The 24,567-nt window shown below is 44.1% G+C and overlaps 1 protein-coding gene across 2 annotated transcripts in view; it reads left to right on the forward strand.

Annotated features, from left to right (window-relative positions):
- The window catches only part of LOC140388340 (cadherin-related family member 3-like), a 132,094-nt gene that overhangs the window by 45,194 nt on the left and 62,333 nt on the right, over positions 1-24,567 (forward strand). For both annotated transcript variants that reach the window (XM_072472342.1, XM_072472341.1), the window contains 5 exons: positions 1,275-1,366; positions 8,511-8,602; positions 11,424-11,531; positions 12,145-12,341; positions 18,492-18,669. In XM_072472342.1, coding sequence (XP_072328443.1) covers positions 1,275-1,366; positions 8,511-8,602; positions 11,424-11,531; positions 12,145-12,341; positions 18,492-18,669 — 667 coding nt within the window. The remainder of the gene's footprint in view (positions 1-1,274; positions 1,367-8,510; positions 8,603-11,423; positions 11,532-12,144; positions 12,342-18,491; positions 18,670-24,567) is intronic.

The following is a 24,567-nucleotide window of genomic DNA, read 5'->3' on the forward strand; positions in this document are numbered from 1 at the left end:
AAACAGATTAAAAATAATCTTCAGTCAGATCTTCACAAATGTCTCACATTTGAATGAGTTCCCACAACAGGCTTAGGTCATTTATCCCCTCAAGCTTCTTCCTCCATTTCATCACATCACGATTTTGCTCGAGATCCCTTAATACCCTTACCTAAAGGTAACACCAACTAAATCAGCTATTTATCATTTTGCCAAAACAGAGATGAAGCCAATAGAACTGCTCAAGAAGCCTCATGTAGCTAAGATGAATTTACATGCAGTGGATCCGCTGCACTATTCATTTATATTAACTAAAGAAAACAAAAATTAAATGAGCCGTGTAAAAGGTTTCACCCAAAATACTTGAACACACATGTAAGGGAGTAATTGTTGGACTTTGATCTTTGAATAGGGTATTTACTCAGTGGAAATGCAGTCTAGAGAGTGAGAGTGGGCCGTAACAGTATCTGATACCTGGAGACCAAGCTTCCACTTATCAAAGCTTTACACCATGATCATAAATTTGCAAAATATTAACCCTGTAAAATTCCTATTGGAAAAGCATGAAGATAGATATAAGTATCTCAGTCAGGTTATTAGGCAAATTATCAAGTGAAAGCCATGTAACACCCACATAGGACAGTGATTTACATCAGGTGGCTTTTGTGTGTCTCCTAGCAACATTTTACAAACTGGCGTTGACAGCAGTTCACCCACTCATCAGCTCAGCTAGAGACTAAGAGGAGGAATACCTGTTAGGGGAAATGAGGAATGGGCAAAAAAAAATAAACGATTTGATCTCAGTCTGTTATATAAATATTACATAACATCATTTATATGAAATCAGAAATACATTTTGAGACCAAAGTATTAAATTACAGGTAACACCACATTAAACAGTTGTCAATGCAGCAACAGAATCTGGATATTGATCAACTCATCCTATTCAATGCTTCAGCCTTCCATATCAAATTCCTTTGCCCATTATTTTAATGGAAGTAGTAACATGTTTAATGTAATTGGGTTAACACCTCTGAAATGGCAGACAAAAGATCAGACACTAGCATGTTAAGCATTTGCCTTTCAGTATCTCACAGGCTAATTTCCAACTACTTTTTGCAGACTAGAGAGCCATAACTGACAGTCAAAGAGACTGTCAAAGAGATTCACTCGAAGTATAAACATAATTTGTAAAGAATCTATTTATGATTTTGTTGCACCGAAGATGTCGGCCCCTTGTTATTAAAAAGAGGGGCTGTGTGTTTCTGAGCTTTGAAACTTAATCTATTTTGCAGATGCTGAAGTTTATATTGCCGAAAACACTGCTGTCAATACTCTAATATATAAAGTTGCGGCAAAGGATCCAGACAAAAATGATGTGCTAAAGGTAAGTCAGCATACTGTTCATGAAGAAATGCCTTTCTTATCAAGGAAATGGTTGCTAGCACTGAAGAACTTTCCTAAGTTAAATGTCAGTATCAAATACTTGCAGATCCATGTCATCGCGCCTTAACTTCAACCATAGAAGAGAAGTTCCTATTGCACCAGTGTTACATTTTCACCTCAGCTATTCCTGTGGTCTGAGCGAGTGGGGCTGCTAAATTATTGCCACGTTCAGAATAGTTTTGTGCTAGGAACCTATATGTCTGCCAGGAAATAGACTGATACCATCCAAATATATTTCATGTGGGACGTATTTAAAAAGAATTTGGAGTACCTAATTCTATTTTTTTCCAATTAAGGGGCAATTCAGCATGGCCAATCCACCTAACCTGCACATCTTTTGGGTTGTGGGGGTGAGACCCACGCAGGCAATGTGCAATCTCCACACGGACAGTGACCTGGGGTCGGGATCGAACCTGGGTCCTCAGTGCCCCGAGGCAGCAGTGCTAACCACTGTGCCACTGTGCCGCTCCTTGTGGGATCTTTACATTGAGCAGTGAGCAGAAAGAGAAGATTTTCTGGACAGCTGACCAGGCTTGATTCAAGCCAAAAGTCACTGAGGGCCTAATATCTCAATTTCAATCCAACCAACAAAGGCAAACAACAGCACTTTATTTTATCAATTTCTCCTCTCTTCCCGAATTAAACACAAAAGTTTAAAAGGCCATATGAGCAGCTTAGTTTAATCCTTTATATTTGTAAAATTAGGCAGCTGACCAAGTAACATGAATATGGAGACAAGATAGTTTATTTTAAAAGAGCTATGACTCGGATAATAATGCAACCTAGTACAGCACTTGCAGGCAAAATATCTAATTGCAAGAGCAAATTTACAAAGAAATGTTGAGTATTTCATCCTACATTAGATTGTGATGTTTATGGAAGTCACTTTTTAGATTTTGACCGAACTGTAATTGTTTTAAAGCAGGTTTTCCAGTAAATGGCAAAATGACAGTTGGTCTCAAGATTCTGGAGGTACTGCCTCTGTAGATGGTGCTCTAACATAACATTACCTCAGTGCTGCCAATAGGAATAAATACCAACTCACTTTTGGATTGAAGCAACAGGAAAAAATATATAAGTTATTTAAGAAACAAAAGAATTCAGACAAAAACATAATATAAGTTGGGAATGAGGTTTGCACACAAGGTAAAAGGTACTGGTTGTCAACTGCAACCATGGTTAATATGAACCATAGAAATACAGTCCTGTAAAGCGTATGTGTAAAAATAGAGCATGCAAGTGAAGGTTTGCGAAAAATAACTGATTGACAGGAATGAAAAAGTAATCGTGATCAAACTCTACTCGGAAGCAAACTTCTTCCGCACCTTTCTAGCAGGAGAAAAGTCAAATGCAGGTCCAGAAGTGAGAATGTTTTAGCCAACACTGGGAAAGAGCAGCTGGGGACATGAAAACTCAAGAAATATCAGAAAATGAAAATCAGATAGGTAACTGAAGTCAGATGCTGCCCTCATATTGAAAGAAGAATGCTGACCCCACCTCCCTCACCCCATTGCTCACCCCCAGGTTAAATGTTAATCCATCTCAACCCCCTCTGAAGCACCAAGGTCCCATGTGGAAAGGACAGCACACATTCCTCGCAACTAATGCCAAACTCCCGCCCTCCATTGAAGAATGAGACGAGCACAGACAGCCCAGCTGCTGAGACAGGAATGAAGACTCTACCCACTGCTGAAAAACAGCAACATACCATGGAAATATCTCTTCACTTAACATTTGTGCTGAACCCCTCCAAGAGAATGTTTAATTTTCCCACGTTCCCTCTTCCACCCTCATTTTCATCCCTGTGCTTCTTCTCTGGTCATCTCCTCTATACTCCTTCCCTCTCCCGTAATGTCCAGTCTCTTGTTGTCCCTCTCCTCTCTTCTTCCCCTTCCCTCCTAATCACCTCCAATTCCTAGAACCACATTTCTCCCTGATTACTCATCTCCCACTTTTCTTTCTAATTCCATATAAATTATACAAAATTCTGGATGGCATATGTCGCATTCTGAATCCTGTTTAATGTACAGCACAATGTTCCAGATAAAAGGCGGGACATTTTTGTTCCTTTGAATACTCTAATGTTTTCTTAACAAAGGAATGTTGCAGATTATTGCACTTTCAATTAAGTGTGCCAATTATTTTTGAAATATAAGTGCTCATCCGTTATCCCCTCCTCTCCTCTTTCCTCCCACTTCAATTGGTTCCTCACTTCCCCTCTTGTAAGTAGTGCTTGCCAACCGTGTGGAAGAGATGCACTAAGAAATGTATTGATGTAGTCATTATCTTGATAGTGTATTTTATTTGTAAAGGGAAACACTGCTTCCATAATGACTGAGCATCAGCTCTGTTGGTAACTGCAAATTGACATCCAGGGAAATGAAAGACTGAAGGTTAAAATGACAAAATTCCATCAATAGGCTGGCTTTTCTGGCTCCATCCACAGTGGGCCACGGGGCAGGAGGAAGCAGAAAATATTGTGAGATCGGAAAAATCAGTTTCCCGTCATTGTAAAAACAGTCCAGGCCAATGGCAGGCCGTGTTTCTCACTATACATTTGCAGCTCATTAGGAGGATTACTTGACGGAATCATCTCCTCCCCCCACGTTGGATCAAGAGGGCATGGTGGCACCCTGTTAGACCAACGTAATTCACAACGCTAAAAAACATGACATGACCCTGCCGAGCATGTGAATGAGCTTCGTGCCAACAGCACACTGAACACTAAAGCTGAGGCATCACTGATGTTGAGAATGTTCTGGAAAAGGGATACCCACTGTGGTGATATGGAAGTTCACTACACAACAAGAGGCCCGTAGTAGGGGCTGGTTTAGTGGAGTGGGCTAAACAGCTGGCTTGTACTGCAGAACAAGGCTAGCAGCGCGGGTTCAATTCCCGTACCGGCCTCCCCGAACAGGCGCCGGAATATGGCAACTAGGGGCTTTTCACAGTAACTTCATTGAAGCCTACTTGTGACAATAAGCAATTATTATTATTATTAGTAGCGATATTTACATTAAGTGGGGGGAAGGAACACGGTATCATACCTGATCAACAGCAAGACAGCTCATCATAAAAAGGAGGCATACACAAGAGGAGATGTGAAATAGATGCGATTCTACTTTATATACATTATAGAAATGCTGTGAACTCTCATGCCACCGTTGTGCTCCTAAATTTGTTTTAGTTTCCTAACCTTACCACTGCATATGGGAGCACCCACAGCAGAGGTGGAGGCAAACTGCTGGCTGTTCCACCCTGTTGTCTGTGGAGACTTTAGTGGACAACCTCTGGAGAGCCGAGACCTGGAGAGCCCCAGCCTGCTTTGGGTGTCCTGCTGTGGGTCAGGTGCACCCTCCAGGGATTGGCTGGATGTTCCTGAGTCACTTGGGTGGATGGCCCTGGGTTGCCCAACAGCAGGTTCACCTCCCTATGTGTAACTCCTTTATGAGGAGGGGCAGCAGGAGTGAGATCAAGATGCCCCACTTCCCTTTCACATGGACATTGATGGATGCCTCCAATGATAGAATGCAGATCCTGCACCAGTACAGCACCCATGTTCTGGACCAATGTCTCCGAGGTGGCCATTATTCTTCTGATGTTGACCTCAGTGCATTGGTATGCTGGTGCTATCAACTCAGACTCAAGGCGGACCTGGCTCCTCCCTTGTCTGTTATAACCGCAGCATGGTAGCACAGTGGTCAGCATAGTTTCTTCACAGCTCCAGGGTCCCAGGTTCGATTCCCGGTGTGGGTCACTGCCTGTGCGGATTCTGCATGTTCTCCCCGTGTCTGCATGGGTTTCTTCTGGGTGCTCCGGTTTCCCCCCACAGTCCAAAGATGTGCAGGTTAGGTGGATTGGCCATGCTAAATTGCCCTTAGTGCCCAAAAAGGTTAAGTGGGGTTACTGGGTTACCGGTGTGGGCTTAAGTGGGGTGCTAATTCCAAGGGCAAGGTGCAGACTTGTTGGGACGAATGGCCTCCTTCTGCAAATACTGTAAATACTATGAATTCTATGAATGATAATCTGAGGGTGCAGCTAACATCACTTCCTGATGCTCCTGTGATTGTCGCTGCAGCTCCAGCAACTGATTTGGGACCCAGTCTGGAGGCTCGTACCTGACTTGGACTCAGCAGATTCTTGGCCTCCAGCAGGCCTCTGAGGGCCGGTGACCTTGGATACCCTTCCTCCACATGCTGTGGACCACACTGTGTGCTGTGCTCACTAGAGTATGACCCGAGTCTGTTCTAGAACTGAGTCCCACCGTGGTGGTGTGTGTTTTTGCGCTTAGTGGAAGGTGTGGGTGAGCGCTGACGGTTCTTCGGCTATGCTGTGCTTCGCATCCTCCCCTGAGCTGTGTCGGGGCTAGAGCTAAGGGCTTGGCTGGTTGAGGCCATCGGGTGCTTGGCTGAGGTTCCGATGAAAGAAAGTAGATAATTTTTAATTCGTTCTTGAGATGTGGGTGTTGCTGGCTCAGCCAGCATTTGTTGCCCATCCCTAATTACCCTTGAACTGAGTGGCTTGCTCAGCCATTTCAGTGGAGGCAGTTAAGAGTCAACGGCATCTGTGTGGGGCTGGAGTCACATGTGGGCAGAATTCCTTCCCTAAAGGACATTAGTGAACCAGATGGGTTTTAAGACAATTGGCAATGGTTTCATCATCACCTTTAGGCTTTTAATTCCATAATTTCTTTGTTTAATTCAAATTTCACCATCTGCTTTGGCGGATTCGAACTGGGACCCCAGCATATCATCCTGGGTCTCTGGGTTACTAGTCCAGTGATAATACCATTACGCCACCACCTCCCCTGTGCATGGTGCATGGTAAATGACTCTAAAACTGGACAAAGCACTCACAGTCAGGTTTCCTGAGGGATGAGCTGGTGCAGGATCCTCAAGTGAGTGTTTGGTGCCAACCTCACTGTCGCCGCAGGCACAGTCCAAGTCCTCTCCGGCCAGCGCAATGGCTTGATTTTCAAACGTTGCTAGGACCCTGAGTTCCGGCACTCCACCCGTCATCTGCAACCTTCCCCTGCACTTGTGTGCGATCTTGTCCTGAACAAAGACAGATGGAGAGATTGTGAGCAAGATGCATGCCAGGGCAGATGATAAGGTGCATAGGGTAAGTAGGTGGTAAGGGGAGCCACGGAAGGGATGAGGATGTGATCCCCAGAGGAGTTGAGCCCAGATGGAGATGGGAAAATGTGAAAGAATGAATGGTAATGTCACTTGAGCCGGCAGTGAATATGATGCCGGAGAATGTGTGGTGGGCTTGTGAGTATGTGAGTTCTGAATGATGAGATGGTTGACTTACCCTGGTGGCACAAATCAGGGGCGAAATTCTCCCCCAACGGCGCGATGTCTGCCGACTGGCGCCAAAAACGGCACCAATTAGACGGGCATCGCGCCGGCCCAAAGGTGCGGAATGCTCCGTATCTTTGGGAGCCGAGCCCCAACATTGAGGGGCTAGGCCGGCGCCGGCGGGATTTCCGCCCCGCCAGCTGGCGGAAATGGTGTTTGGTGCCCCGCCAGCTGGCGCGGAAATGCGGCGCATGCGCGGGAGCGTCAGCGGCCGCCGACAGTTTCCCGCGCATGCGCAGTGGGGAGAGTCTCTTCCACCTCCGCCATGGTGGAGGCCGTGGCGGAGGCGGAAGGGAAAGAGTGCCCCCAAGGCACAGGCCCGCCCGCGGATCGGTGGGTCCCGATCGTGGGCCAGGCCACCGTGGGGGCACCCCCCGGGGTCAGATCGCCCCGCGCCCCCCCCAGGACCCCGGAGCCCGCCCACGCCGACTGGTCCCGCCGGTAAATACCAGCTTTGATTTACGCCGGCGGGACAGGCAATTTCTGGGCGGGACTTCGGCCCATCCGGGCCGGAGAATTGAGTGGGGGGTCCCGCCAACCGGCGCGGCCCGATTCCCGCCCCCGCCCAATCTCCGGTACCGGAGACTTCGGCGGGGGCGGCGGCGGGATTCACGGCGGCCAACGGCCATTCTCCGACCCGGCGGGGGGTCGGAGAATGACGCCCCAGATCATTAATTCTCTTTCTGCACTGGGTGCCTCTTCTGTGCAGTGTTGGCACTGACCATTGCTGCCAATAACTTTCAAATTAGATTGGTGAACTTGCTGACATTCCTGTAGTCAGCGTGGAGCAGAGGACATCGCAGCTGGCCTTGGATGTATCCAAAAGTTGTTCCATTGAGGCATCATTTGGGGGCTGCCGTCTTCTTGGCTTTCGGGGCAATATCTTCAATGGAGCAGTCTTGGGCTGCAGACATTGAAAACATTACGCATGGCTGCATTTTAAATATGACGCCCAGAGTGAGGAAGAGGCAAACTCATGGTTGGATGGCCAAATCAGACGTTGCCCGCCAGCAATCCGGCATGTTTCCTGTTTGTGCATATTTAATGAGGTGGGAAGCAGGGCACAACCCAGACATTGCAGCCCACCGATTTTCTTGCCTGCCACTGCACTTAATGCACTGGGGGGTAAATTCCACTCATTTATACTGGGTTAAAGGAATGTTCTGCATTAGGTTTTGTTTCAAACTGATTGGGAGATTGTAAACAAGCTGGATACGTTTAGAGTGAAATGTTCAGAGAGACATTGTAGCCTGTTACTCCAAGTAAAGAATGTAGATAAAGAATGGATGCTAAACAAACTGATGTTCAACATAGCTTTTCTTCATCAGTAAATGTGTTGTGCAGCTTAATTATTGTCATTGAGAAATAATAGGCATCACTTGTCTCATTTGAGGAGAAATAGGATGGAAATTCTTCTTGTTGCTAGTTTGAGTTAAGCCAGACTGAGTACATAATGAAACATCATAATTTGTATTTTTTCTTATTTCTCTTGATAACATTGCAAAATATCAGCACTTGAGGGTAAGCATGTACAGGTAATCATTGTAGTAACAATCCTTCAGCGCCTTGTGCACAACAAGGAAACCTTGACAGTAGCTAAATAGTATTATATCTATGTGTTAGAAACATTAAAATGCATTTAGATTTAATTTTATGAAAGACATTTAATGAATGTAATTTGAATTTCTTTCTTTCAGAAATTTTAATGGATTTTTTTTCCAACAGTACTCACTATCAGGCACCACAGACTTTCAGATAGATGCTACTGGTTCAATATCTGTCGCAAATACACTTGATTATGAAAATGCAACAAAGAGGTAAACTGTGCATGGCTTAGTACGATTTACTTTGATTTGGTCTTCGAAAGGGAAAAAAAGAAGAGATTTATATTCATAAACATCTTATCATGTCCTTGTCAGGACACCCTACAGTGCTTCAAAGCCAATTTTTTACTTTTGAAAATTAGGGTGGAATTTTCCTATATTTTTTCAGTGTCAGGCTTGGATTGAAAACCAGCGTGTAGCTCTCCAGCTGCACAGCTGAGTTTTTAGACCAGATTTTCTGGCACTTTTGAAAAAAAATGGAGTGGGCATGGTTTATGCCATCAGTCATAGAGTCATACAGAACAGAAGAGGCCTTTTGGCCTATCGAGTCTGCACCAACAAAACTATGTTAGTCTACACTAATCCCACTTTCCAGAACTTGGCCCATAGCCTCGAATGTTGTCACATTTCAAGTGCCCATCTATGTACTTTTGCTTGTGAGGTTTCCCGCCTCCACGACCCACCTAGGCAGTGTATTCCAGACTCCCACCACCATCTGGGTGAAAACATTTTTCCTCAAATACACATTAAACCTTCTGCCCCTCACCTTAAAATTATGCCACCACATTATTGACCCTTCAACTAAGGGGAACAACATCATACCCCTCATAATCTTATACACCTCATTCTGGTCCTCCCTCAGCCTTCTCTGCTCTAGAGAAACCAACCCAGGCATATCCAGCCTCTCTTCATAGCTCAAATGCCCCATCCCAGGCAACATCCTGGTGAATCTCCTCTGCATCCTCTCCAGTGCAATCACATCCTTCCTATAGTGCGGTGACCAGAACAGAACAGTACTCCAGCTGTGGTCTAACCAAAGTCCTGAACGGCTCCAACATTACCTCCCTGCTCTTATAATCTATCCCACGACTAATAAAGGCAAGTGTCCTAATGCCGCCTTAACTACCCTTTAACCTGTCCTGCCGCCTTCAGGGATCTGTGGACAAGCATGCCAAGATCCCTCTGTTCCTCTGAGCTTCCTAGTGTCCTGCATTCATTGAGTACTCCCTTGTTGTGTTACTCCTTCCAAAGTGCATTGCCTCACACTTTTCAGGGTTAAATTCCATCTGCCAATGAACTGTCCATCTAACGAGCATGTCTACATCTTCCTGCATCCTAAGACCATCTTCCTCACTACTAACCATCCTGCAACTCTTCCTGTCATCCGTATATTTACTGATCACCCCATCTACATAAAGTCTATATCGTTTATATAAATTGCTAACAATAAGGGATCTAGCACTGATCCCTGTGGTACCCGACTGGACGCCGGCCTCCAGTCACGCACACAGCCTTCTACTATCACCCTCTGTCTCCTACCTTTAAGACCGTTTTGGATCCAACTTACCAAGTTACCCAGAATTTCATGTGCTTTTGCCTTCTTTATCAGTTTCATATATGGGACCTTCTCAAAATGCCCCCAGCCACCCGCCCATTGTCACGGATGACCCCTCCCCCCCTCACAATAGAGCACTCCCCCCACACCTCCCCTTCCCACCACCACACAGTACAAGCAGCAGGCTGTACCTCCACCCTCCCACAAGCAATAGGGCTACCCCCCAACCACCGCAGCACCAACATTGCCACCCACAACCACAATGCCAACATCGCTCCACTATCCCCCTTTTGCAGGCTGTGATCAGTTCTCAGGGGCGCTCTTCCTTCCTCTGCCCCCCCCCCCCCCCACAACCACAGTCTTGGGGGCATTCTTCCCCCACTTCCCCACCCCCTCACCCCGCCATCACAATCTCATGGGCACTTACACCCCCTCACAGGCATCAGCCCTCCCTAATATACATAAGGGGAACCCCTCTCATAGGGCACCCTAGTGGGCCTACCCCTGCCACTGCTCCCTGGCACATGTTAGCAGTGCCAACTTGACAGTGTGAACCTGTACCATCGGCCTGGGCAATTCCCTCTCCACCCACGGGCTATACTGGTGTAGCACGGTAGCACAGTAGTTAGCACTGTTGCTTCACAGCACCAGAGTCACAGGTTCGATTCCCGGCTTGGGTCACTGTCTGTACGGAGTCTGCCCTTCTCCCCGTGTCTGCATGGGTTTCCTCCGGGTGCTCCGATTTCCTCCCACAAGTCCTGAAAATGTGCTGTTAAGTAATTTGGACATTCTGAATTCTCCCTTAGTGTACCCGAACAGGCGCAAGAGTGCGCCGCCTAGGGGGATTTTCACAGTAACTTTATTGCAGTGTTAATGTAACAATAATAAAGATTATTATTCCTTATCTTGGTGGCTCCTTGGTGGCTCCAGCAGGATTCCCTCCTGTCTTCACGAACACGTTGTGAATCTTGCCGCAGTGGTGTCATGCTGGCGAGGTTTCAATATTCTTGAACATATGCATTAAAGTGTAATTAAATGGGATTCACGCTTTTGCCCCTTCAGCTACATGAGGGTGCCCACCATCTTTAATTGGATGGTGAGTGCACCCTCTGATCACGTATGGGAAAATTACTGCCAGTTGACCCCCATTTGACTCCAGCATTGGGGCCCTGATCTAAAGTCCAAAGTCTTGCCTGATGTGTTCATTTTCCAACTGAACTTTAATGTAGGGTCGCACCTGAAACATGGCATCGGGAGCAGTTTGAGTGCTATAGATCACAACACAAAATTTGTAACTCATTATTGAGGTTCTGCCAGCATAATGATCAGACCCAAATTGAGTTTCTCCCCTATGTTATTGTGAGAAACATAAATGCACTCTATGGCCATTGCTATGTTGAATATATACATTATATACATTTATATATAGATTATTAACAGTGTTCCTGTTTAACTAATACAAATGATTATCATTTGAAGCTATTCGTTGTCAGTGAAGGTGGAGGATGCAAATGGTCTGTTTGTTACTGGAATTGTGAAAGTGTTTATCACCAACGTCAATGACAATAGTCCAGTATTATCTTGCACGTAAGTGTTTGTAATTCTTTTATGAACTATAGTGTGTATTGTTTTACTGGACTGTGTGGCTGGCAGCTCCCCACCCCAAAACCTCGCACGGAACACCTCCTAGTACTGCCCAGGGGCACTGACTAGGCAGTGCCAGGGGTCCAGTGCTTGTGAAGTTCCAGGGGGCAGTGCTTGGGTATGACCCTCTTTTCCCCTGAGGACTGCACTGAACTGTGCACCTCTGGTGGGTTCTGCTCACCAGCTGCACCTTGTTAGGAACCTATCATGATTCATGTTGCGTGAGGGCATGCCAATAATTTAATGGACAATTTAACATGGAAGGGCTATCAGGCATTAACGTCTGAAAATCATATTTAAATTGATGTACATTAAAAGTCAGGATTCCCGTTACGTCACTGGTGGGAGAGCGGGGATAATGGATCGGTGAAACCCTGCCAGCGTAAAACCATTTGGGACTGCCCCCTCTGCCATTCCTGCACCCCCCCTCCCCCCGTCACCCCAGAAAACAGAAGCAAAGAATACCCCCCCCCCCCACTCCTATATATTTAGTAATGGGTTTAAAAATGAACAGGGGTTTCCTCTGTTTCATTCTAACCACATTTATTTTGTATAGTTTTAAAAATAGAACTAATGGCCAAGAAACTGATGTCGGAGAAACCTCGGACTCAGGGACGACAGCAATTATAAGCCTAGATGAAGAGCTTGCAGTTGGAACGGTTATTGCAATTTGCACAGCTACTGATGCTGATCAGATGGGTGATATCATTTACCAGCTTGATCCTGCAAATAATTATTTTGCCATTGATAGAGGTGAGCTCATCATTAATTATACATTTGTAGATGTTTTGATAATTGCTCTGCTAATTGCAGGTGTATTGCCTGTAAATACTGTTAAAACTTCTCAGACATAAGTTGAGCATGACATGCAAAATGAACTGTGCGACGTGACTTTTGAAGAACACATACGTTTGTAACTTAAAATTTAATTTTGGTGGTACAACACCGCCTTGAACATGTATCAGGTTTACCTATTATGTTGTTTCTTCTTAATCCCCTTACCTCCTCCTCTCTTTGAATGTGATCAACATTAATTATGGGGATGGTCACACTTAATAGGTAGAATTGAATGCCCCCTCCCCCAAGGTACATTTTGGAGGTGGGAGGTATTTCATTAGGTCAGAAAGTGAAGGCGCAGGGCAGTCAAGATGTGGGAAGCTCAAAACGTGTCCCTGGGGTGGGGTGGAGGAAAGAGGGTGGTGGTTGGTTGGGGGGGGGGGCTGCCCTCATTGTCAGACACAGTGCCAGATCAAGAGACCCTTCATTAAGGGGAGGGGCTGCTCTTTCGTCTGATGAGCAGCCCCTGCTCTTCCTTCCGATGTTCCTCCTCGCTTTTGGGACTTCCACCCTCAACCCATATCCCGCCTGACGCCCGTCCACCCACCCGCACTCATCTGTGGGCGTGGGTCCCCTGACAACCCTTTGCCTCTCCCTAGATGCTTGCCAACAGCTACCACCATTCCGTCTGGAGCTGCCAGCAACGGACAGCTGCCGACCTCTGATTGGCTGGCAGCTCATGGGAGCTGGATCTCCGCTCTCGAGTTCCTTAATCCTGAGACTGTCATGCTGCTCACTAATTACGTGTTTGTTCAGCACTTCATTCAGCAAGCCTTCCCCAAAGGAGGCGCCATTCCCCAAGTCGGCAGGCGTACCCCTGTTGCCTCTCTCAATTCCCACCCATTATCAGCGTGACTAACCAGTTAGTGTTCTGTTTTCTGAAGAGTTCTACCAGTCATCTTCTGGATCAGTGCATCACAGTCCGCCCTCACCCTCTCTTCATTTGATGTTTACTTCTCTTCGCCATCAATGATTGACGAGAGAATACTGTGAATGTTTTATGTTATAATCACATGATTTGAGTGATATATAATTTGAAAGTTTACATTAACATGATTTGAATAGTTACAAGTGCGCAGCAGTAAACCATATTTAAAAGATAACCAACCAGCAATGTTTTAGGGCTGAAAAGATGACTTGAATAAACAACAACTTGCAATAATAAAGAACCTTAAATTACCTAAAACATCCTAAGGCATTTCACATGAGCATGGTCAGACATAATTTGACATTGAGGGAAATAAAAAGATATTAGGAACGGTGATAAAATGTTTAGTCAGAGGAAGTTGTTAAGGAGCAACTTAAAGAAGAAGAGGAATGTAGGCAGGGATGTTTAAGAAGGGAATTCGAGGCCCAGATCAAGCATTTTCAAAGTGGGGGTCGCGACCCACAGGTGGGTCACTTGCGGGTGTCGGGAGGGTCGCCGAGCCAGCCACTGCAGCGTTCCTGATCGTGGGAATTCACGCTTGAAAGCCGCAGCAGCCGTATTTAACAATGCCGGCTGCGAGCGGCATCAAAAAGGCCAACCGCGACCAGCTAAAAAAATGCAGGCACACTGCACATGCGTGTCCGCTCATCAGTGCGCATGCGGCCCGTGAGTGTTGGGACCTGAACCCGGGGTCAAAAGTGCGATTGCGGCATGGCGGGGGCTGACTGCGTGGTGATCACCGATGATGAACAAGGCTATGATCTCGATCTGTTTGCATCCCTAAACATTACTGTAATGATCTGGAGAGAGTATATAGTCCTCATGGTTTAATCATGGACAGAACTGAATGTTTGGCAAAGGAGATATTGAAATCCATGGGAAATCATCAAATCGTCGCCGTCTGTGTACTGAAGGGTGGCTATAAGTTTTTTACTGACATTTTAGACTACTTTAAAACATTGAATCAAACCAGTGACCAGTCAATCCCAATGATGGTGGACGTCACCTGCTTGAAGAATTACTGTAATGATCGGGCAACAGGGGAGCTACTCAGAGTTTACGAACTGAGGTACGAAATCCATGCTCTCCTCCTGTGAACCTAATTGGAGTGAGATCATGAGAACCAAGTAGGCTCAGCTCTCGCATTAAAGGTAAGAGATAATGGTGGGTCGCGAATGTCTGCCGATGTGGGTCATGAAGGTCGGCGGGCGTGGGTCATGAAAGTTGGCCGACGTGGGTCGTGAATGTTGACCAGCATGGGTCGCAAAGTTCGGCCGGTGTGGGTTACGAAGGTCAACCGGCGTGGGTCGCAAAGTTTAGCCAGCGTGGGTCGCGAAGTTCAGCCGGTGTGGGTCCCAAATGTTGGCCGGTTTGTAAAAATGGGTCCCCGAAACAAAAATTTGAAAAACACTATCCTAGATAGCCAAAAACATGGGCCTGGATTCTCCGAGCCTCCGCGCCGAAATCACGCTCGGTGCGGGGGCGGAGAATGGGGTCTCAGACCCACGATCGGCGTCCGATGGCGGGACGCGATTCTCCAGCGACCAGAGAATCGGCGGCAGTCGCGCGTGGTTGACCCGGCGTCGGGAGCTGTTGAAAGAGGCACCCACGGCGATTCTCCGCGGTCGACCGGCTGAGTTCCGGCTGAGTTCCGCCGGTGTGGTTCCCATATGGCTTCACCCGGCGGGAGCTCCGACTTGCGGTGGCCGTCCTGGTGAGGGGGGGTGTGGGGGGTGGGGGGGGGGGGGGTTTGGGGGTGGGGATCAGACTCCGGGGGGCGCCCTCCATGACGGCAAGGCCCATGATCGGGGGTTACCTATCGGTGGGTGCGTGCGATCCGGGGGGGGGGGGGGGGGGGTTCCTATCTTCTTCTGTGGCTGCTGTGTGGCTCCGCCATGTTGCGCGGGGCCGGCGCGAAAACGGCTGCCGTGCGCATGCGCGGACCCGCGGCCAGAAGTGCAGGGTCCCGTATCGGCAGCAGGAGCTGCGTGGCGCACGCCGGGGCCCTGCTATCCCTTTTCAAGTCGGAGAACCACTCCGGACTTTTTGAAAAAAGTCTGGAGTGATTCGCGCCCGTTTTCTGGCGGGCGTGGGGATATAGCCCCATTTTCGGAGAATCCCGGCCATGGTCACCAATGATGGAGTGAAGGAAATCAAAGTTGCGCAAGAGAGCAGAATTGCCCAGAGATCTTGGATGGCTGCATGGCTGGAACACGGTTACAGAACTCAGGAGGGGCAAGGCCATTGACAGATTTAAGTGCTGATTCGAGAACATTTAAAGTTGAAGTATTGTCAGGCTGACAGCCAATGTACAATGTACAGCAAGCACAGAGGAAAGCTGCACGAACTGCAATTTGACTTTTGAGTTAAACCTTTGAAAACGATAGCTTTATAGATTAATAATAAATTAGCTGCAGGTTAGATTGATGTTCCTACTTTCTCTGCCTGACTGAAGGGTTTTGGCCTTTCACAATAAAGGAAATCCGTAAAAACTGACACTCAATCATTACTTAATTAGACACAACAGAGAAAAAAAACCTATGGTTGCAATATATTTGTTAACTCTTGCTTCTAATTACTTATTATATCTTATTAATTGCAATCACAGAACATTTATTTCACTGTAGTATTTTCACAGTCTTGGCCAAATTAGCCTTTTGTTAGCCTTTATACATATAATAAATTTTGTGGTCATCGACGTGCTGGATGATAAGCTTAGGAGCACTAATTTGTGCATCGATCTGTTAATGAAACAGTTCTTCCTATTTTTAAAATAAATTTTAGAGTACTCAACTTTTTTTTTCCAATTAAGGGGCAATTTAGTGTGGCCAATTCACCTACTCTGCACATCTTTTTGGGTTGTGGGGGTGAGACCCGCGTAGACATGGGCAGAATGTGCAGACTCCATACGGACAGTGACTCGGAGCCGGGATCGAACCCGGGCCCTCGGCGCCGTGAGGCAGCAGTACTAACCACTTCACGACCGTGCCACCCTCAAACATTTCTTCCTAGCCTGATAACTGAAATATTTGATTTGCGTTCATGTTTTCCATTACATTTTGAACATTTTGAATCCAAGTGTAACAGTGTTTTTCATTATGCCATGAACACGACAGGTATGGAGCAATAAGGGAGGAGCAATCCCATCTGCAGAGTTAAGGCCACAGTTGAACAGTTCTGTTAGTGGCTGTGCCAGCTCTATGTTAGCAACGGGAATCTAGATGGAAGAACTCTGCAGCTGTGGATCTGGTGGTCACAGCCTGGTAAAGACACTTGCCAGCAAGCATATGGAGGTATAGTTTGGTGTGTTCGGCCATTCAAGCTTTGCAGGATGATCACCCTGAGTTACCACGTACATAGCATCTGCTGCAGATGCAGGTGAACATAAAAAAAGGCATAGGAACCTATTCTGCCATTCAATTAGATCATCGATGCTCTGTATCTTAGCACCATCAAGCTTACTTATATCTTTCCCAAACAAAAATATATCAATCCCTGTTTTGAAATTTTTGTTTGACCTCTTTTAAAAAAATAGTTTCCTGTTGCAGGTTGACTTGCCCAGAGTCCCTTCGGTAAGCCACTTCCTCAGTCAAGGACACAAATGGGGTGGGGGAAATTCCCATGAGTTAAGCCGATTGATGACAATAAGAGTACTAGGATCAACTGGGATTAAAAACTAAAGTTAGCACCATGGTTGACAATTGCCCAGGAGAGAAAATAGTGACTAAAATTCAAATGGACGAAAACCTTTCAGAAATTGTCTCAGAACTGCTGAATTACTCTTCTTTCTGGTGCTGTATAATGATGCTAATTTTATAAGACACACATTCACAGCCCAAAGGTTGAGTTGCAGTGTGACTTACATTAAAAAATTAATATATAGACTAAGTAATCAAATTAAAAAACATGCAAACATGTAAAAATAGACAAACAAATTTAGCAGTGCAGGTTATTAAAAGTAGGATAATGTTGCATTGAAATTACATTAAAATTATAACCATTACTTCATTCCTGCATTACAGGCATTGAAGTACACATTAATTTTATAATTTAAGTAAAAAGCAAGTTATTACAAATGCTGGAATCAGAAACAAGAGGAGAAAATGATGGACAATCTCAGCAACTGTAGAGAGAGAACGGAACTAATGGAGCTCACATCCAGACTCAAAATGTTCGCTCTGTTTTCTCTCCACAGATGCTGTCAGATCTGCTGGGATTGTCCAGCATTTTCTGCTTTTGCTTCATAATTTAAGTACTTCATTGAGTTCCCAAAGCATGGCTGGGATAGGGCTACATTGGTCCCTTTCCATCCTGCATCACACAGGGTTGGATTTAGCCCAACTTCTAATTACCTTGATTGCTTGGGGCGCAGTGGTAGTAACCAGTCCTAAAATTGGGTCGATTGCAAAAGTGATTTTCCGAACTTGGGATAGATCTTGTTTGTAAAGTTATTATGTTGGTTTTGATATACTGTTCACTCCTTAGCAACCCTGGATCATCATCGGTATGCCCTTCTTCTCAACATAGTGGAAGTTTGGCATGTAGCCATAATAAAACTCAAGGGAGGCATAAGAGCATTCATAGGCCATTAACATTTGATGAGGAAGCTTCTGTTTATGGAAGCTTCCTCCACACCCCCAAATTGATGTTAGGATAATTGAAGAGACTTGTTGCAGTTCCTGGTCCTTTTCAGTAGCACACTTTGCAAAAGTGAGGATGTTACAGATGGAAGATTAGTCCTCAAGGCAACACTCATCCATATATTGTTGTATTTTTCTTTTACTTACCGATTGTAATATCTAATCTAACAATTTAATAATGGTCTGGGGGAAATGTTTACCGAGCGTCACTTTCATATCGATTTTCTACGACTACAGATAACTAATGAAAGATCACAGCAGACGTGTTGCATCGCGGAGAATGCCAATTTCTATTTAGCAAGTCACAGCTTCTGGAATGTAAATAAAATCAGTGATGATAATTCCCCTTTAACTGGTTGTGTTTGATTGGACAGAAAACTGGTCTACACTTTGCCTTTGTCTTGGATGGTGGGAACCCGTGTGGCATTACTGCCTCATTGATCACATTTGGCATGCCCGACAAAAGAAACCACAGATTCAACTCTGCTTACCTTTCAGATACTGGAAATGTAGTGGTTTTCTCCCGAATGAATAGGGACCAAAATGGATTTCAACCAATTCAGACATTCTCTGTTGAAGCATGTGACGAGAATTTGAAATGTGTAGATATTCCTGTCAGGACAAATATTATCCCAATTAATGACAATGCCCCATTTTGCAATCCATCAGTTTACAGGTAAGTTGTTTATGAGTCTTTAATATTCTATTATAGCCGAGCAATAAACTTAAGACGATCTATTCGAACTGCTTAAATAAACTATACAAGATTTCACACAACATTCTTCTGTACTGCATATATGGCGGGCGCGAGCTTGTTATTTATTTTGAAGGCACCGGAGTTGAATTTCATTCCTCTTCTTTGCATTACAAAGTTTCCTTTAATCTCATCAACCTGTTTATAATATTATTTTTCTGTTATCTTCTTGTCAATATCTGAAAGACAAAAATAAGCGGGTTTTTCCTGAGAATGAGTGATCCATCTAGCTCTCTATCTTTTTGATATACTGAATATTGTTTTCCCCTGACTTTGAAATAACTCTTTCCAAATAAATACTTTACCTTACTAAAATTCATGGATCTCCATCTCCAATGCTTGTGGTGACTGTTTTTAAAAGGGGCAATAAAATATTTTTTCTGTCTCGTTAGTTTTCCTGTCCTGTGATGCAAAGTGGCTAAAAAAATCATTTTTAAAAAGCGAGACTATGGTAGGTGATGGAGTGACACAACACTCACGCTTCAGTTTGATGGCTGGTGAACTGAAAGTGCTGCAGGAGGAGTTGGCAGTGAGCAGGATCACCAGAGCATCCTCCTCATAGGGCAATATTGCAGCAAGCTGGTATAAAGAGAGGAGCTTGATTTATTGGGGGTAGTGTTAGGAACAGCTTTATCTAAGATTCTAGTGCAAAACCATTAATACAGTCAGAGTGAACATTTGTGAAACAACTGAATAAACTACACGGAAAATACCAAAAACAGCAGGCAAGACTAAGAGCCAAAGCAGCACTACAAACAATGGATCAGAATACTATTTTAGAGCCATATGAATAGATACAGGTCATAAAAGTGGGTACCTGAAGTACCCTTATTGTCAGCACTATGGCTGCCATTTTTGGTCCAGTATGGCTGCCACACACACTTCAAATTTAGCCTGATTTAGTGAGGGTGTTAGAAGCAAGGGCTGAAAGACTGCAGACTAGTTACACAAGTCGGCGTGTAATACTGATTTGGCACCAGTGGTGCCTATTTTCGATCTCAGCGCTCCACTCTCTTTTAACCTTGTGTGGCTGAACACCTGTTCAGCAGCTGGAAGGGTCCCCCAGCACAGCTAACTAAAGGGAGCATCATCTTCTTTCAGGTTAGATGCCGCTTGATTTCTATGGTTGTGATTGAGTTTGTGCAAATGAGTGTTTTTACTATTGTTTACAGTTGATGAGGTTTACAGGGAGTGCTGTTGCATGTGGTGAAGGCCATGGTCCTGACTTTAATGGCTCTGGTCACACTATTTTTTTCTAGCCATTGTTAAGTAATGGGTTAAGAGACATTCCATTTAGTTGTCTCATTTATGTTAAGTATCCAATAATTGCCACTGATATGTAAAGGGGCTTCAGGTGGCCTTTGTGTCAGGTGATGTGATGATAGAGCTTTGTGCAGAGTCTGTTAAAGTAAAATAAAGGTGTTTGTGGAAAAGGAGCAGAATCTTTGACTCTTTATACAACAGCAGCTAAATGGGAGCAGAGGATGGTTGCTGTGCAAATGTGAAGGGTTGAAAGATACAACTTTTCCAGATCAAACCAAGGAGTGAGTGAGAAGAAACAAAAAAAGATATATGGCTGAACCTAGGATAAAGATGGCCAGATATGACTACCCCCCCCCCCCCCCTTATTTTCTGAAACGGGATCGTACGACCAATGGAGAAGTGCAGCAGTTATGTGGACTAAGGTAACTGCCTTGGGAAAGAGAAAACAAGGTATGGCATTGGCTCTTTCTCTATCTTATGACAGTAAAATCTGAAGCAAAGTGTTTTCTGAGTTGGAATTGGAAGAGTTAGACTCAGAAGAAGGTCTGGAGATTCTATTACATTATATGGATAAGATTTATAAAAAGGATGACTTGTTAAGTGCGTATGAAGCATGGTCGGATTTTGATAGGTTCTGGAAAATAAGAGATTTCTCCATTGAAGACGAGATAATGGAATTTGACAGACTATATAAAAGACTGCCGAAACACAACTTGGAATTTCCACAGTCTGTGTTGGTCTTTAAATTACTTGACTGTACTAGAGTGAGCAACATGGATAGACTCCTGGTTTTGACAGGAGTTCAGTTTGCGGATAAGGATACTGTTATGGATCAGGGTTTAGAGAACCCCAAGGTGTATCATGGAGTTCACCTGACCCACAACTTTTAATAGATTGTGGTATGGGGAGCACACGGCCCATTCTGCAGGTATGGTACAGCAGAAATTTAAAAGTAATTTTTAAAGCAAAACAATGTTTATTCCATGAACTCAGTTAACCTTTTTAAAACATACAGTGAACATTTTAGCAACTATCAATTCAAATACACTCCCCAAATAATACAACATTCTAAGTAATACTTAAACTTTCCTTTTAACATCCATAAGACAAACTTTTTAAGCCACCTGAAGCCCCTTTACATATCAGTGGCAATTATTGGATACTTAACATAAATGAGACAACTAAATGGAATGTCTCTTAACCCATTACTTTTTAACAGTAGCACATCAGGTTTAAATTCTCTAGTGAAGGCAGTTATCATTCTGAATTCACCAAATGATCTAGAGATAGTCTTTAGATTGCAGAGATCAAAATTACACCTTCTTTGACTGGCTTCAGCTCCAACACTAAAACAAAACCAAAAACATACATACGCCCAAGCTTTTCTCAAAGCGAAACTAAAAGCTGACAGACAGCCCAGCTCCACCCGCAGTCTGATACCACTGCAGTAAACACCCATTTCATAAAGACCCAGTTCTTAAAGGTACTCTCACATGACACCTCCCTCCAAGAAAAAAAAACCATCAACTTCAAGATGGTTTCATTTTTCACCTTTTCACTTTCCTTTAAGAAATATGGACAGTGAATATACATTTCTTTTTTTTTAACAAAACAAACCACGCAAATATTTATAATAACATAGTCCACCTTAGCTCTTCTTCCTTCAACAGGAATCCCTCTCGATTGACAGTCTCTTTGAACAAGAAGGTCTCTGCATGATCCATCCATTTCTCTACACCTCCGCATGTCTCTTTAAAGTCAGATACTTTAGTTCAATCTGATCACAGAGTCCCTTGTAATTCTCCGACACAGGTAAATTGGTTATCACAGCTTTCGGGCAGTCAAATGCCTGTTGAACTCTGCCGCCCACTGAAATTTTTGGCGTTTCTTTAGCAAGTCCATCAGTGGAGCAACCACCTTCAAACATTTGGCACAAATGTTCGATCAAATCCACTCATGCCAAGAAATCACATTATTACCCTTTGTGTCGAGGGTATTGGAAACTCCCCAATAACTTTTTCTTTTCACATCCCGTGGGACCATTCGATCCTGTCCAATTGTATGGCCAAGGAAAGTGACTTGGGCTTTTCCAAATTCACTTTTGGCTAGGTTTATCACCAGACCCGCCTCCTGAAGTCGATTAAATAACTCCATCAGCTGTTTTAAATGTTCTTTCCATGTCTGGCTGAAAATTACCAGATCGCCAATGTATACCGCACAATTGGGTAATTCTGAAACGACTGTGTTAGTTAACCGTTGAAATGCGGCTGGGGCATTTTTCATGCTAAATGGCATAACTTTGAATTGGTATATACCATCTGGAGTCACAAAAGCTGAAATCTCCTTCGACCTGTCGGATAAAGGTACCTGCCAGTACCCTTTCAGTAAATCCAGTTTGGAAATAAAAGCTGATTGTCCCACTTTCTCAACGCAATCCTCCAAACGTGGGATAGGATAAGAGTCCGTTCTTGTAACTGCATTAACCTTTCTATAGTCCATACACAACCGTTGGGTACCATCCGGTTTTGGTACCATCATGATGGGTGAGCTCCATTGGCTGCAACCCACTTCAATTATGCAATTTCTAAGCATACTTTCAATCTCCTTGTTAACCTGTGCCAATTTTAAAGGGTTAAGTCTATATAGATGTTGTTTGATTGGAACAGCATTTCCCACATCTACATCATGTATAGCCATTTTAGTGCTTCCCAACTTATGTCCACAAACTTGTCCAAGTAATATCAATAACTCTTTCATGTCAGTTTGTTTTTCCTCTGGAAGGTAACTCAACAATTTATCCCAATGTTTAAGAACATCCTCATTTTCCAATTTAATTTGAGGTATGTCAAATTCCAAGTCATCTGGATTTGGTTCATCACTTTGAGTTAAAATTATTAAAACCTCCTCCTTTTGCTCTCCTTCCCTTTCAAAGTGCCGTTTAAGCATATTCACATGACACACTCGGTGAGTTTTCCTTCAATCTGGCGTTCCTACCACATAATTCACCTCACTTAATTTCCTTTCAATCTGATAAGGTCCACAAAACCTTGCTTTTAAAGCTTCACCTACCATTGGTAACAATACTAAAACTTTATCTCCACTGGCAAAACTATGAACTTTGGATTTCTTGTCCGCTACCCGTTTCATCACATTTTGTTCACCTTTTAAATGCTGTCTAGCCAATTCACCTGCTCTATTTAATCATTCCCTAAAGTTTAACACATAATCCAATAATGTAAGTTCTGATTTCTCACTCACCAATTAGTTAAAAAGTACTGAATTTGGTTAACTCATTAGGTGCATCCCTATTGCAAACAGTATGAACGGAATTCCTTTATCCCAATCCTCTGGATAATCTTGACAATACGCCCTCATCATTGTCTTTAATGTCTGATGCCACCTTTCTAACACTACCTGCGATTCTAGATGGTACACAGTTGATTTAAATTGTTTTATTCCTAAGCTATCCATAACTTCTTTGAATAACCTTGAGGTAAAATTTGATCCTTGATCCGATTGTATTTCTGTGGGTAGTCTATATCCAGTAAAGAATTTAAGTAACTCCTCCACAATCTTTTTAGCTGTAATATTACATACTGGAATGGCCTCTGGAAACCTAGTAGACACATCCATTAGTGTCAAAAGATATTGATTCCCACTTTTTGTTTTAGGAAGCAGTCCTACGCAATCAATTAGGACCCTTATAAGAGGTTCCTCAAATGCTGGAATGGGTATTAAGGGCGCTGGTTTTATCACTGTTTGAGGTTTCCCTATCACTTGACATGTGTGACATGATCAACAAAATTTAACTACATCTTTATGTAGTCCAGGCCAATAAAAATGTTTTCTATTTTAGCTTGCGTTTTCCTTACTCCCAAATGATCTCCCACTGGAACCTCATGTGCAACTTGCAACATCTCCTTTCTATACCCTACCAGCAATACTATTTGATGAACGTCTGCCCACTTTTCATCTGCCTGCATATGTAAAGGTCTCCATTTTCTCATCAAGAAATCTTTTTAACGGTAATAACACTCCGGTATACACTCAGATTCCTCTTCTGTGTATGATTTCTGATACTTCCGTTTTATTTTTATATCCTTCTGTTGTAACTCCGCCAATTTTCCTGAACTAAAAATATTTGCCTCATCCTCCACCTGTTCTTGTTCTTTTTCAACCATCTGATCAAAAATCGTTTTTGATAATTGAACTTCAACTTCATCTTCACTCTCTGATTTCGCCTCTTGTCTTAACCTGTGACTTTGCGACCTTGTTATTCCACAATCTGGAAAAATCCCAGGATACTCGTCCTTCAACACTTCAGTTGTCTGATTTTCCACTGGCTTATCAACCACAGTAGGCATCACTCCCACCTGCGATCCAGCAATATCATTACCCAAGATAAACTGTATTCCTGGACAAGATAGTTTCACTATTACTCCTACTACCACTTCACCACTCTTCACTGGACTTTCCAACCTTACCTTATATAATGGAACACTACTCTTCTCACCCTGAATTCCACATATTACCACCTTTTCTGGTAATATTATTCCC

The sequence above is a fragment of the Scyliorhinus torazame genome, chromosome 13, assembly GCF_047496885.1.
Source record: "Scyliorhinus torazame isolate Kashiwa2021f chromosome 13, sScyTor2.1, whole genome shotgun sequence".
NCBI lineage: Eukaryota > Metazoa > Chordata > Chondrichthyes > Carcharhiniformes > Scyliorhinidae > Scyliorhinus > Scyliorhinus torazame.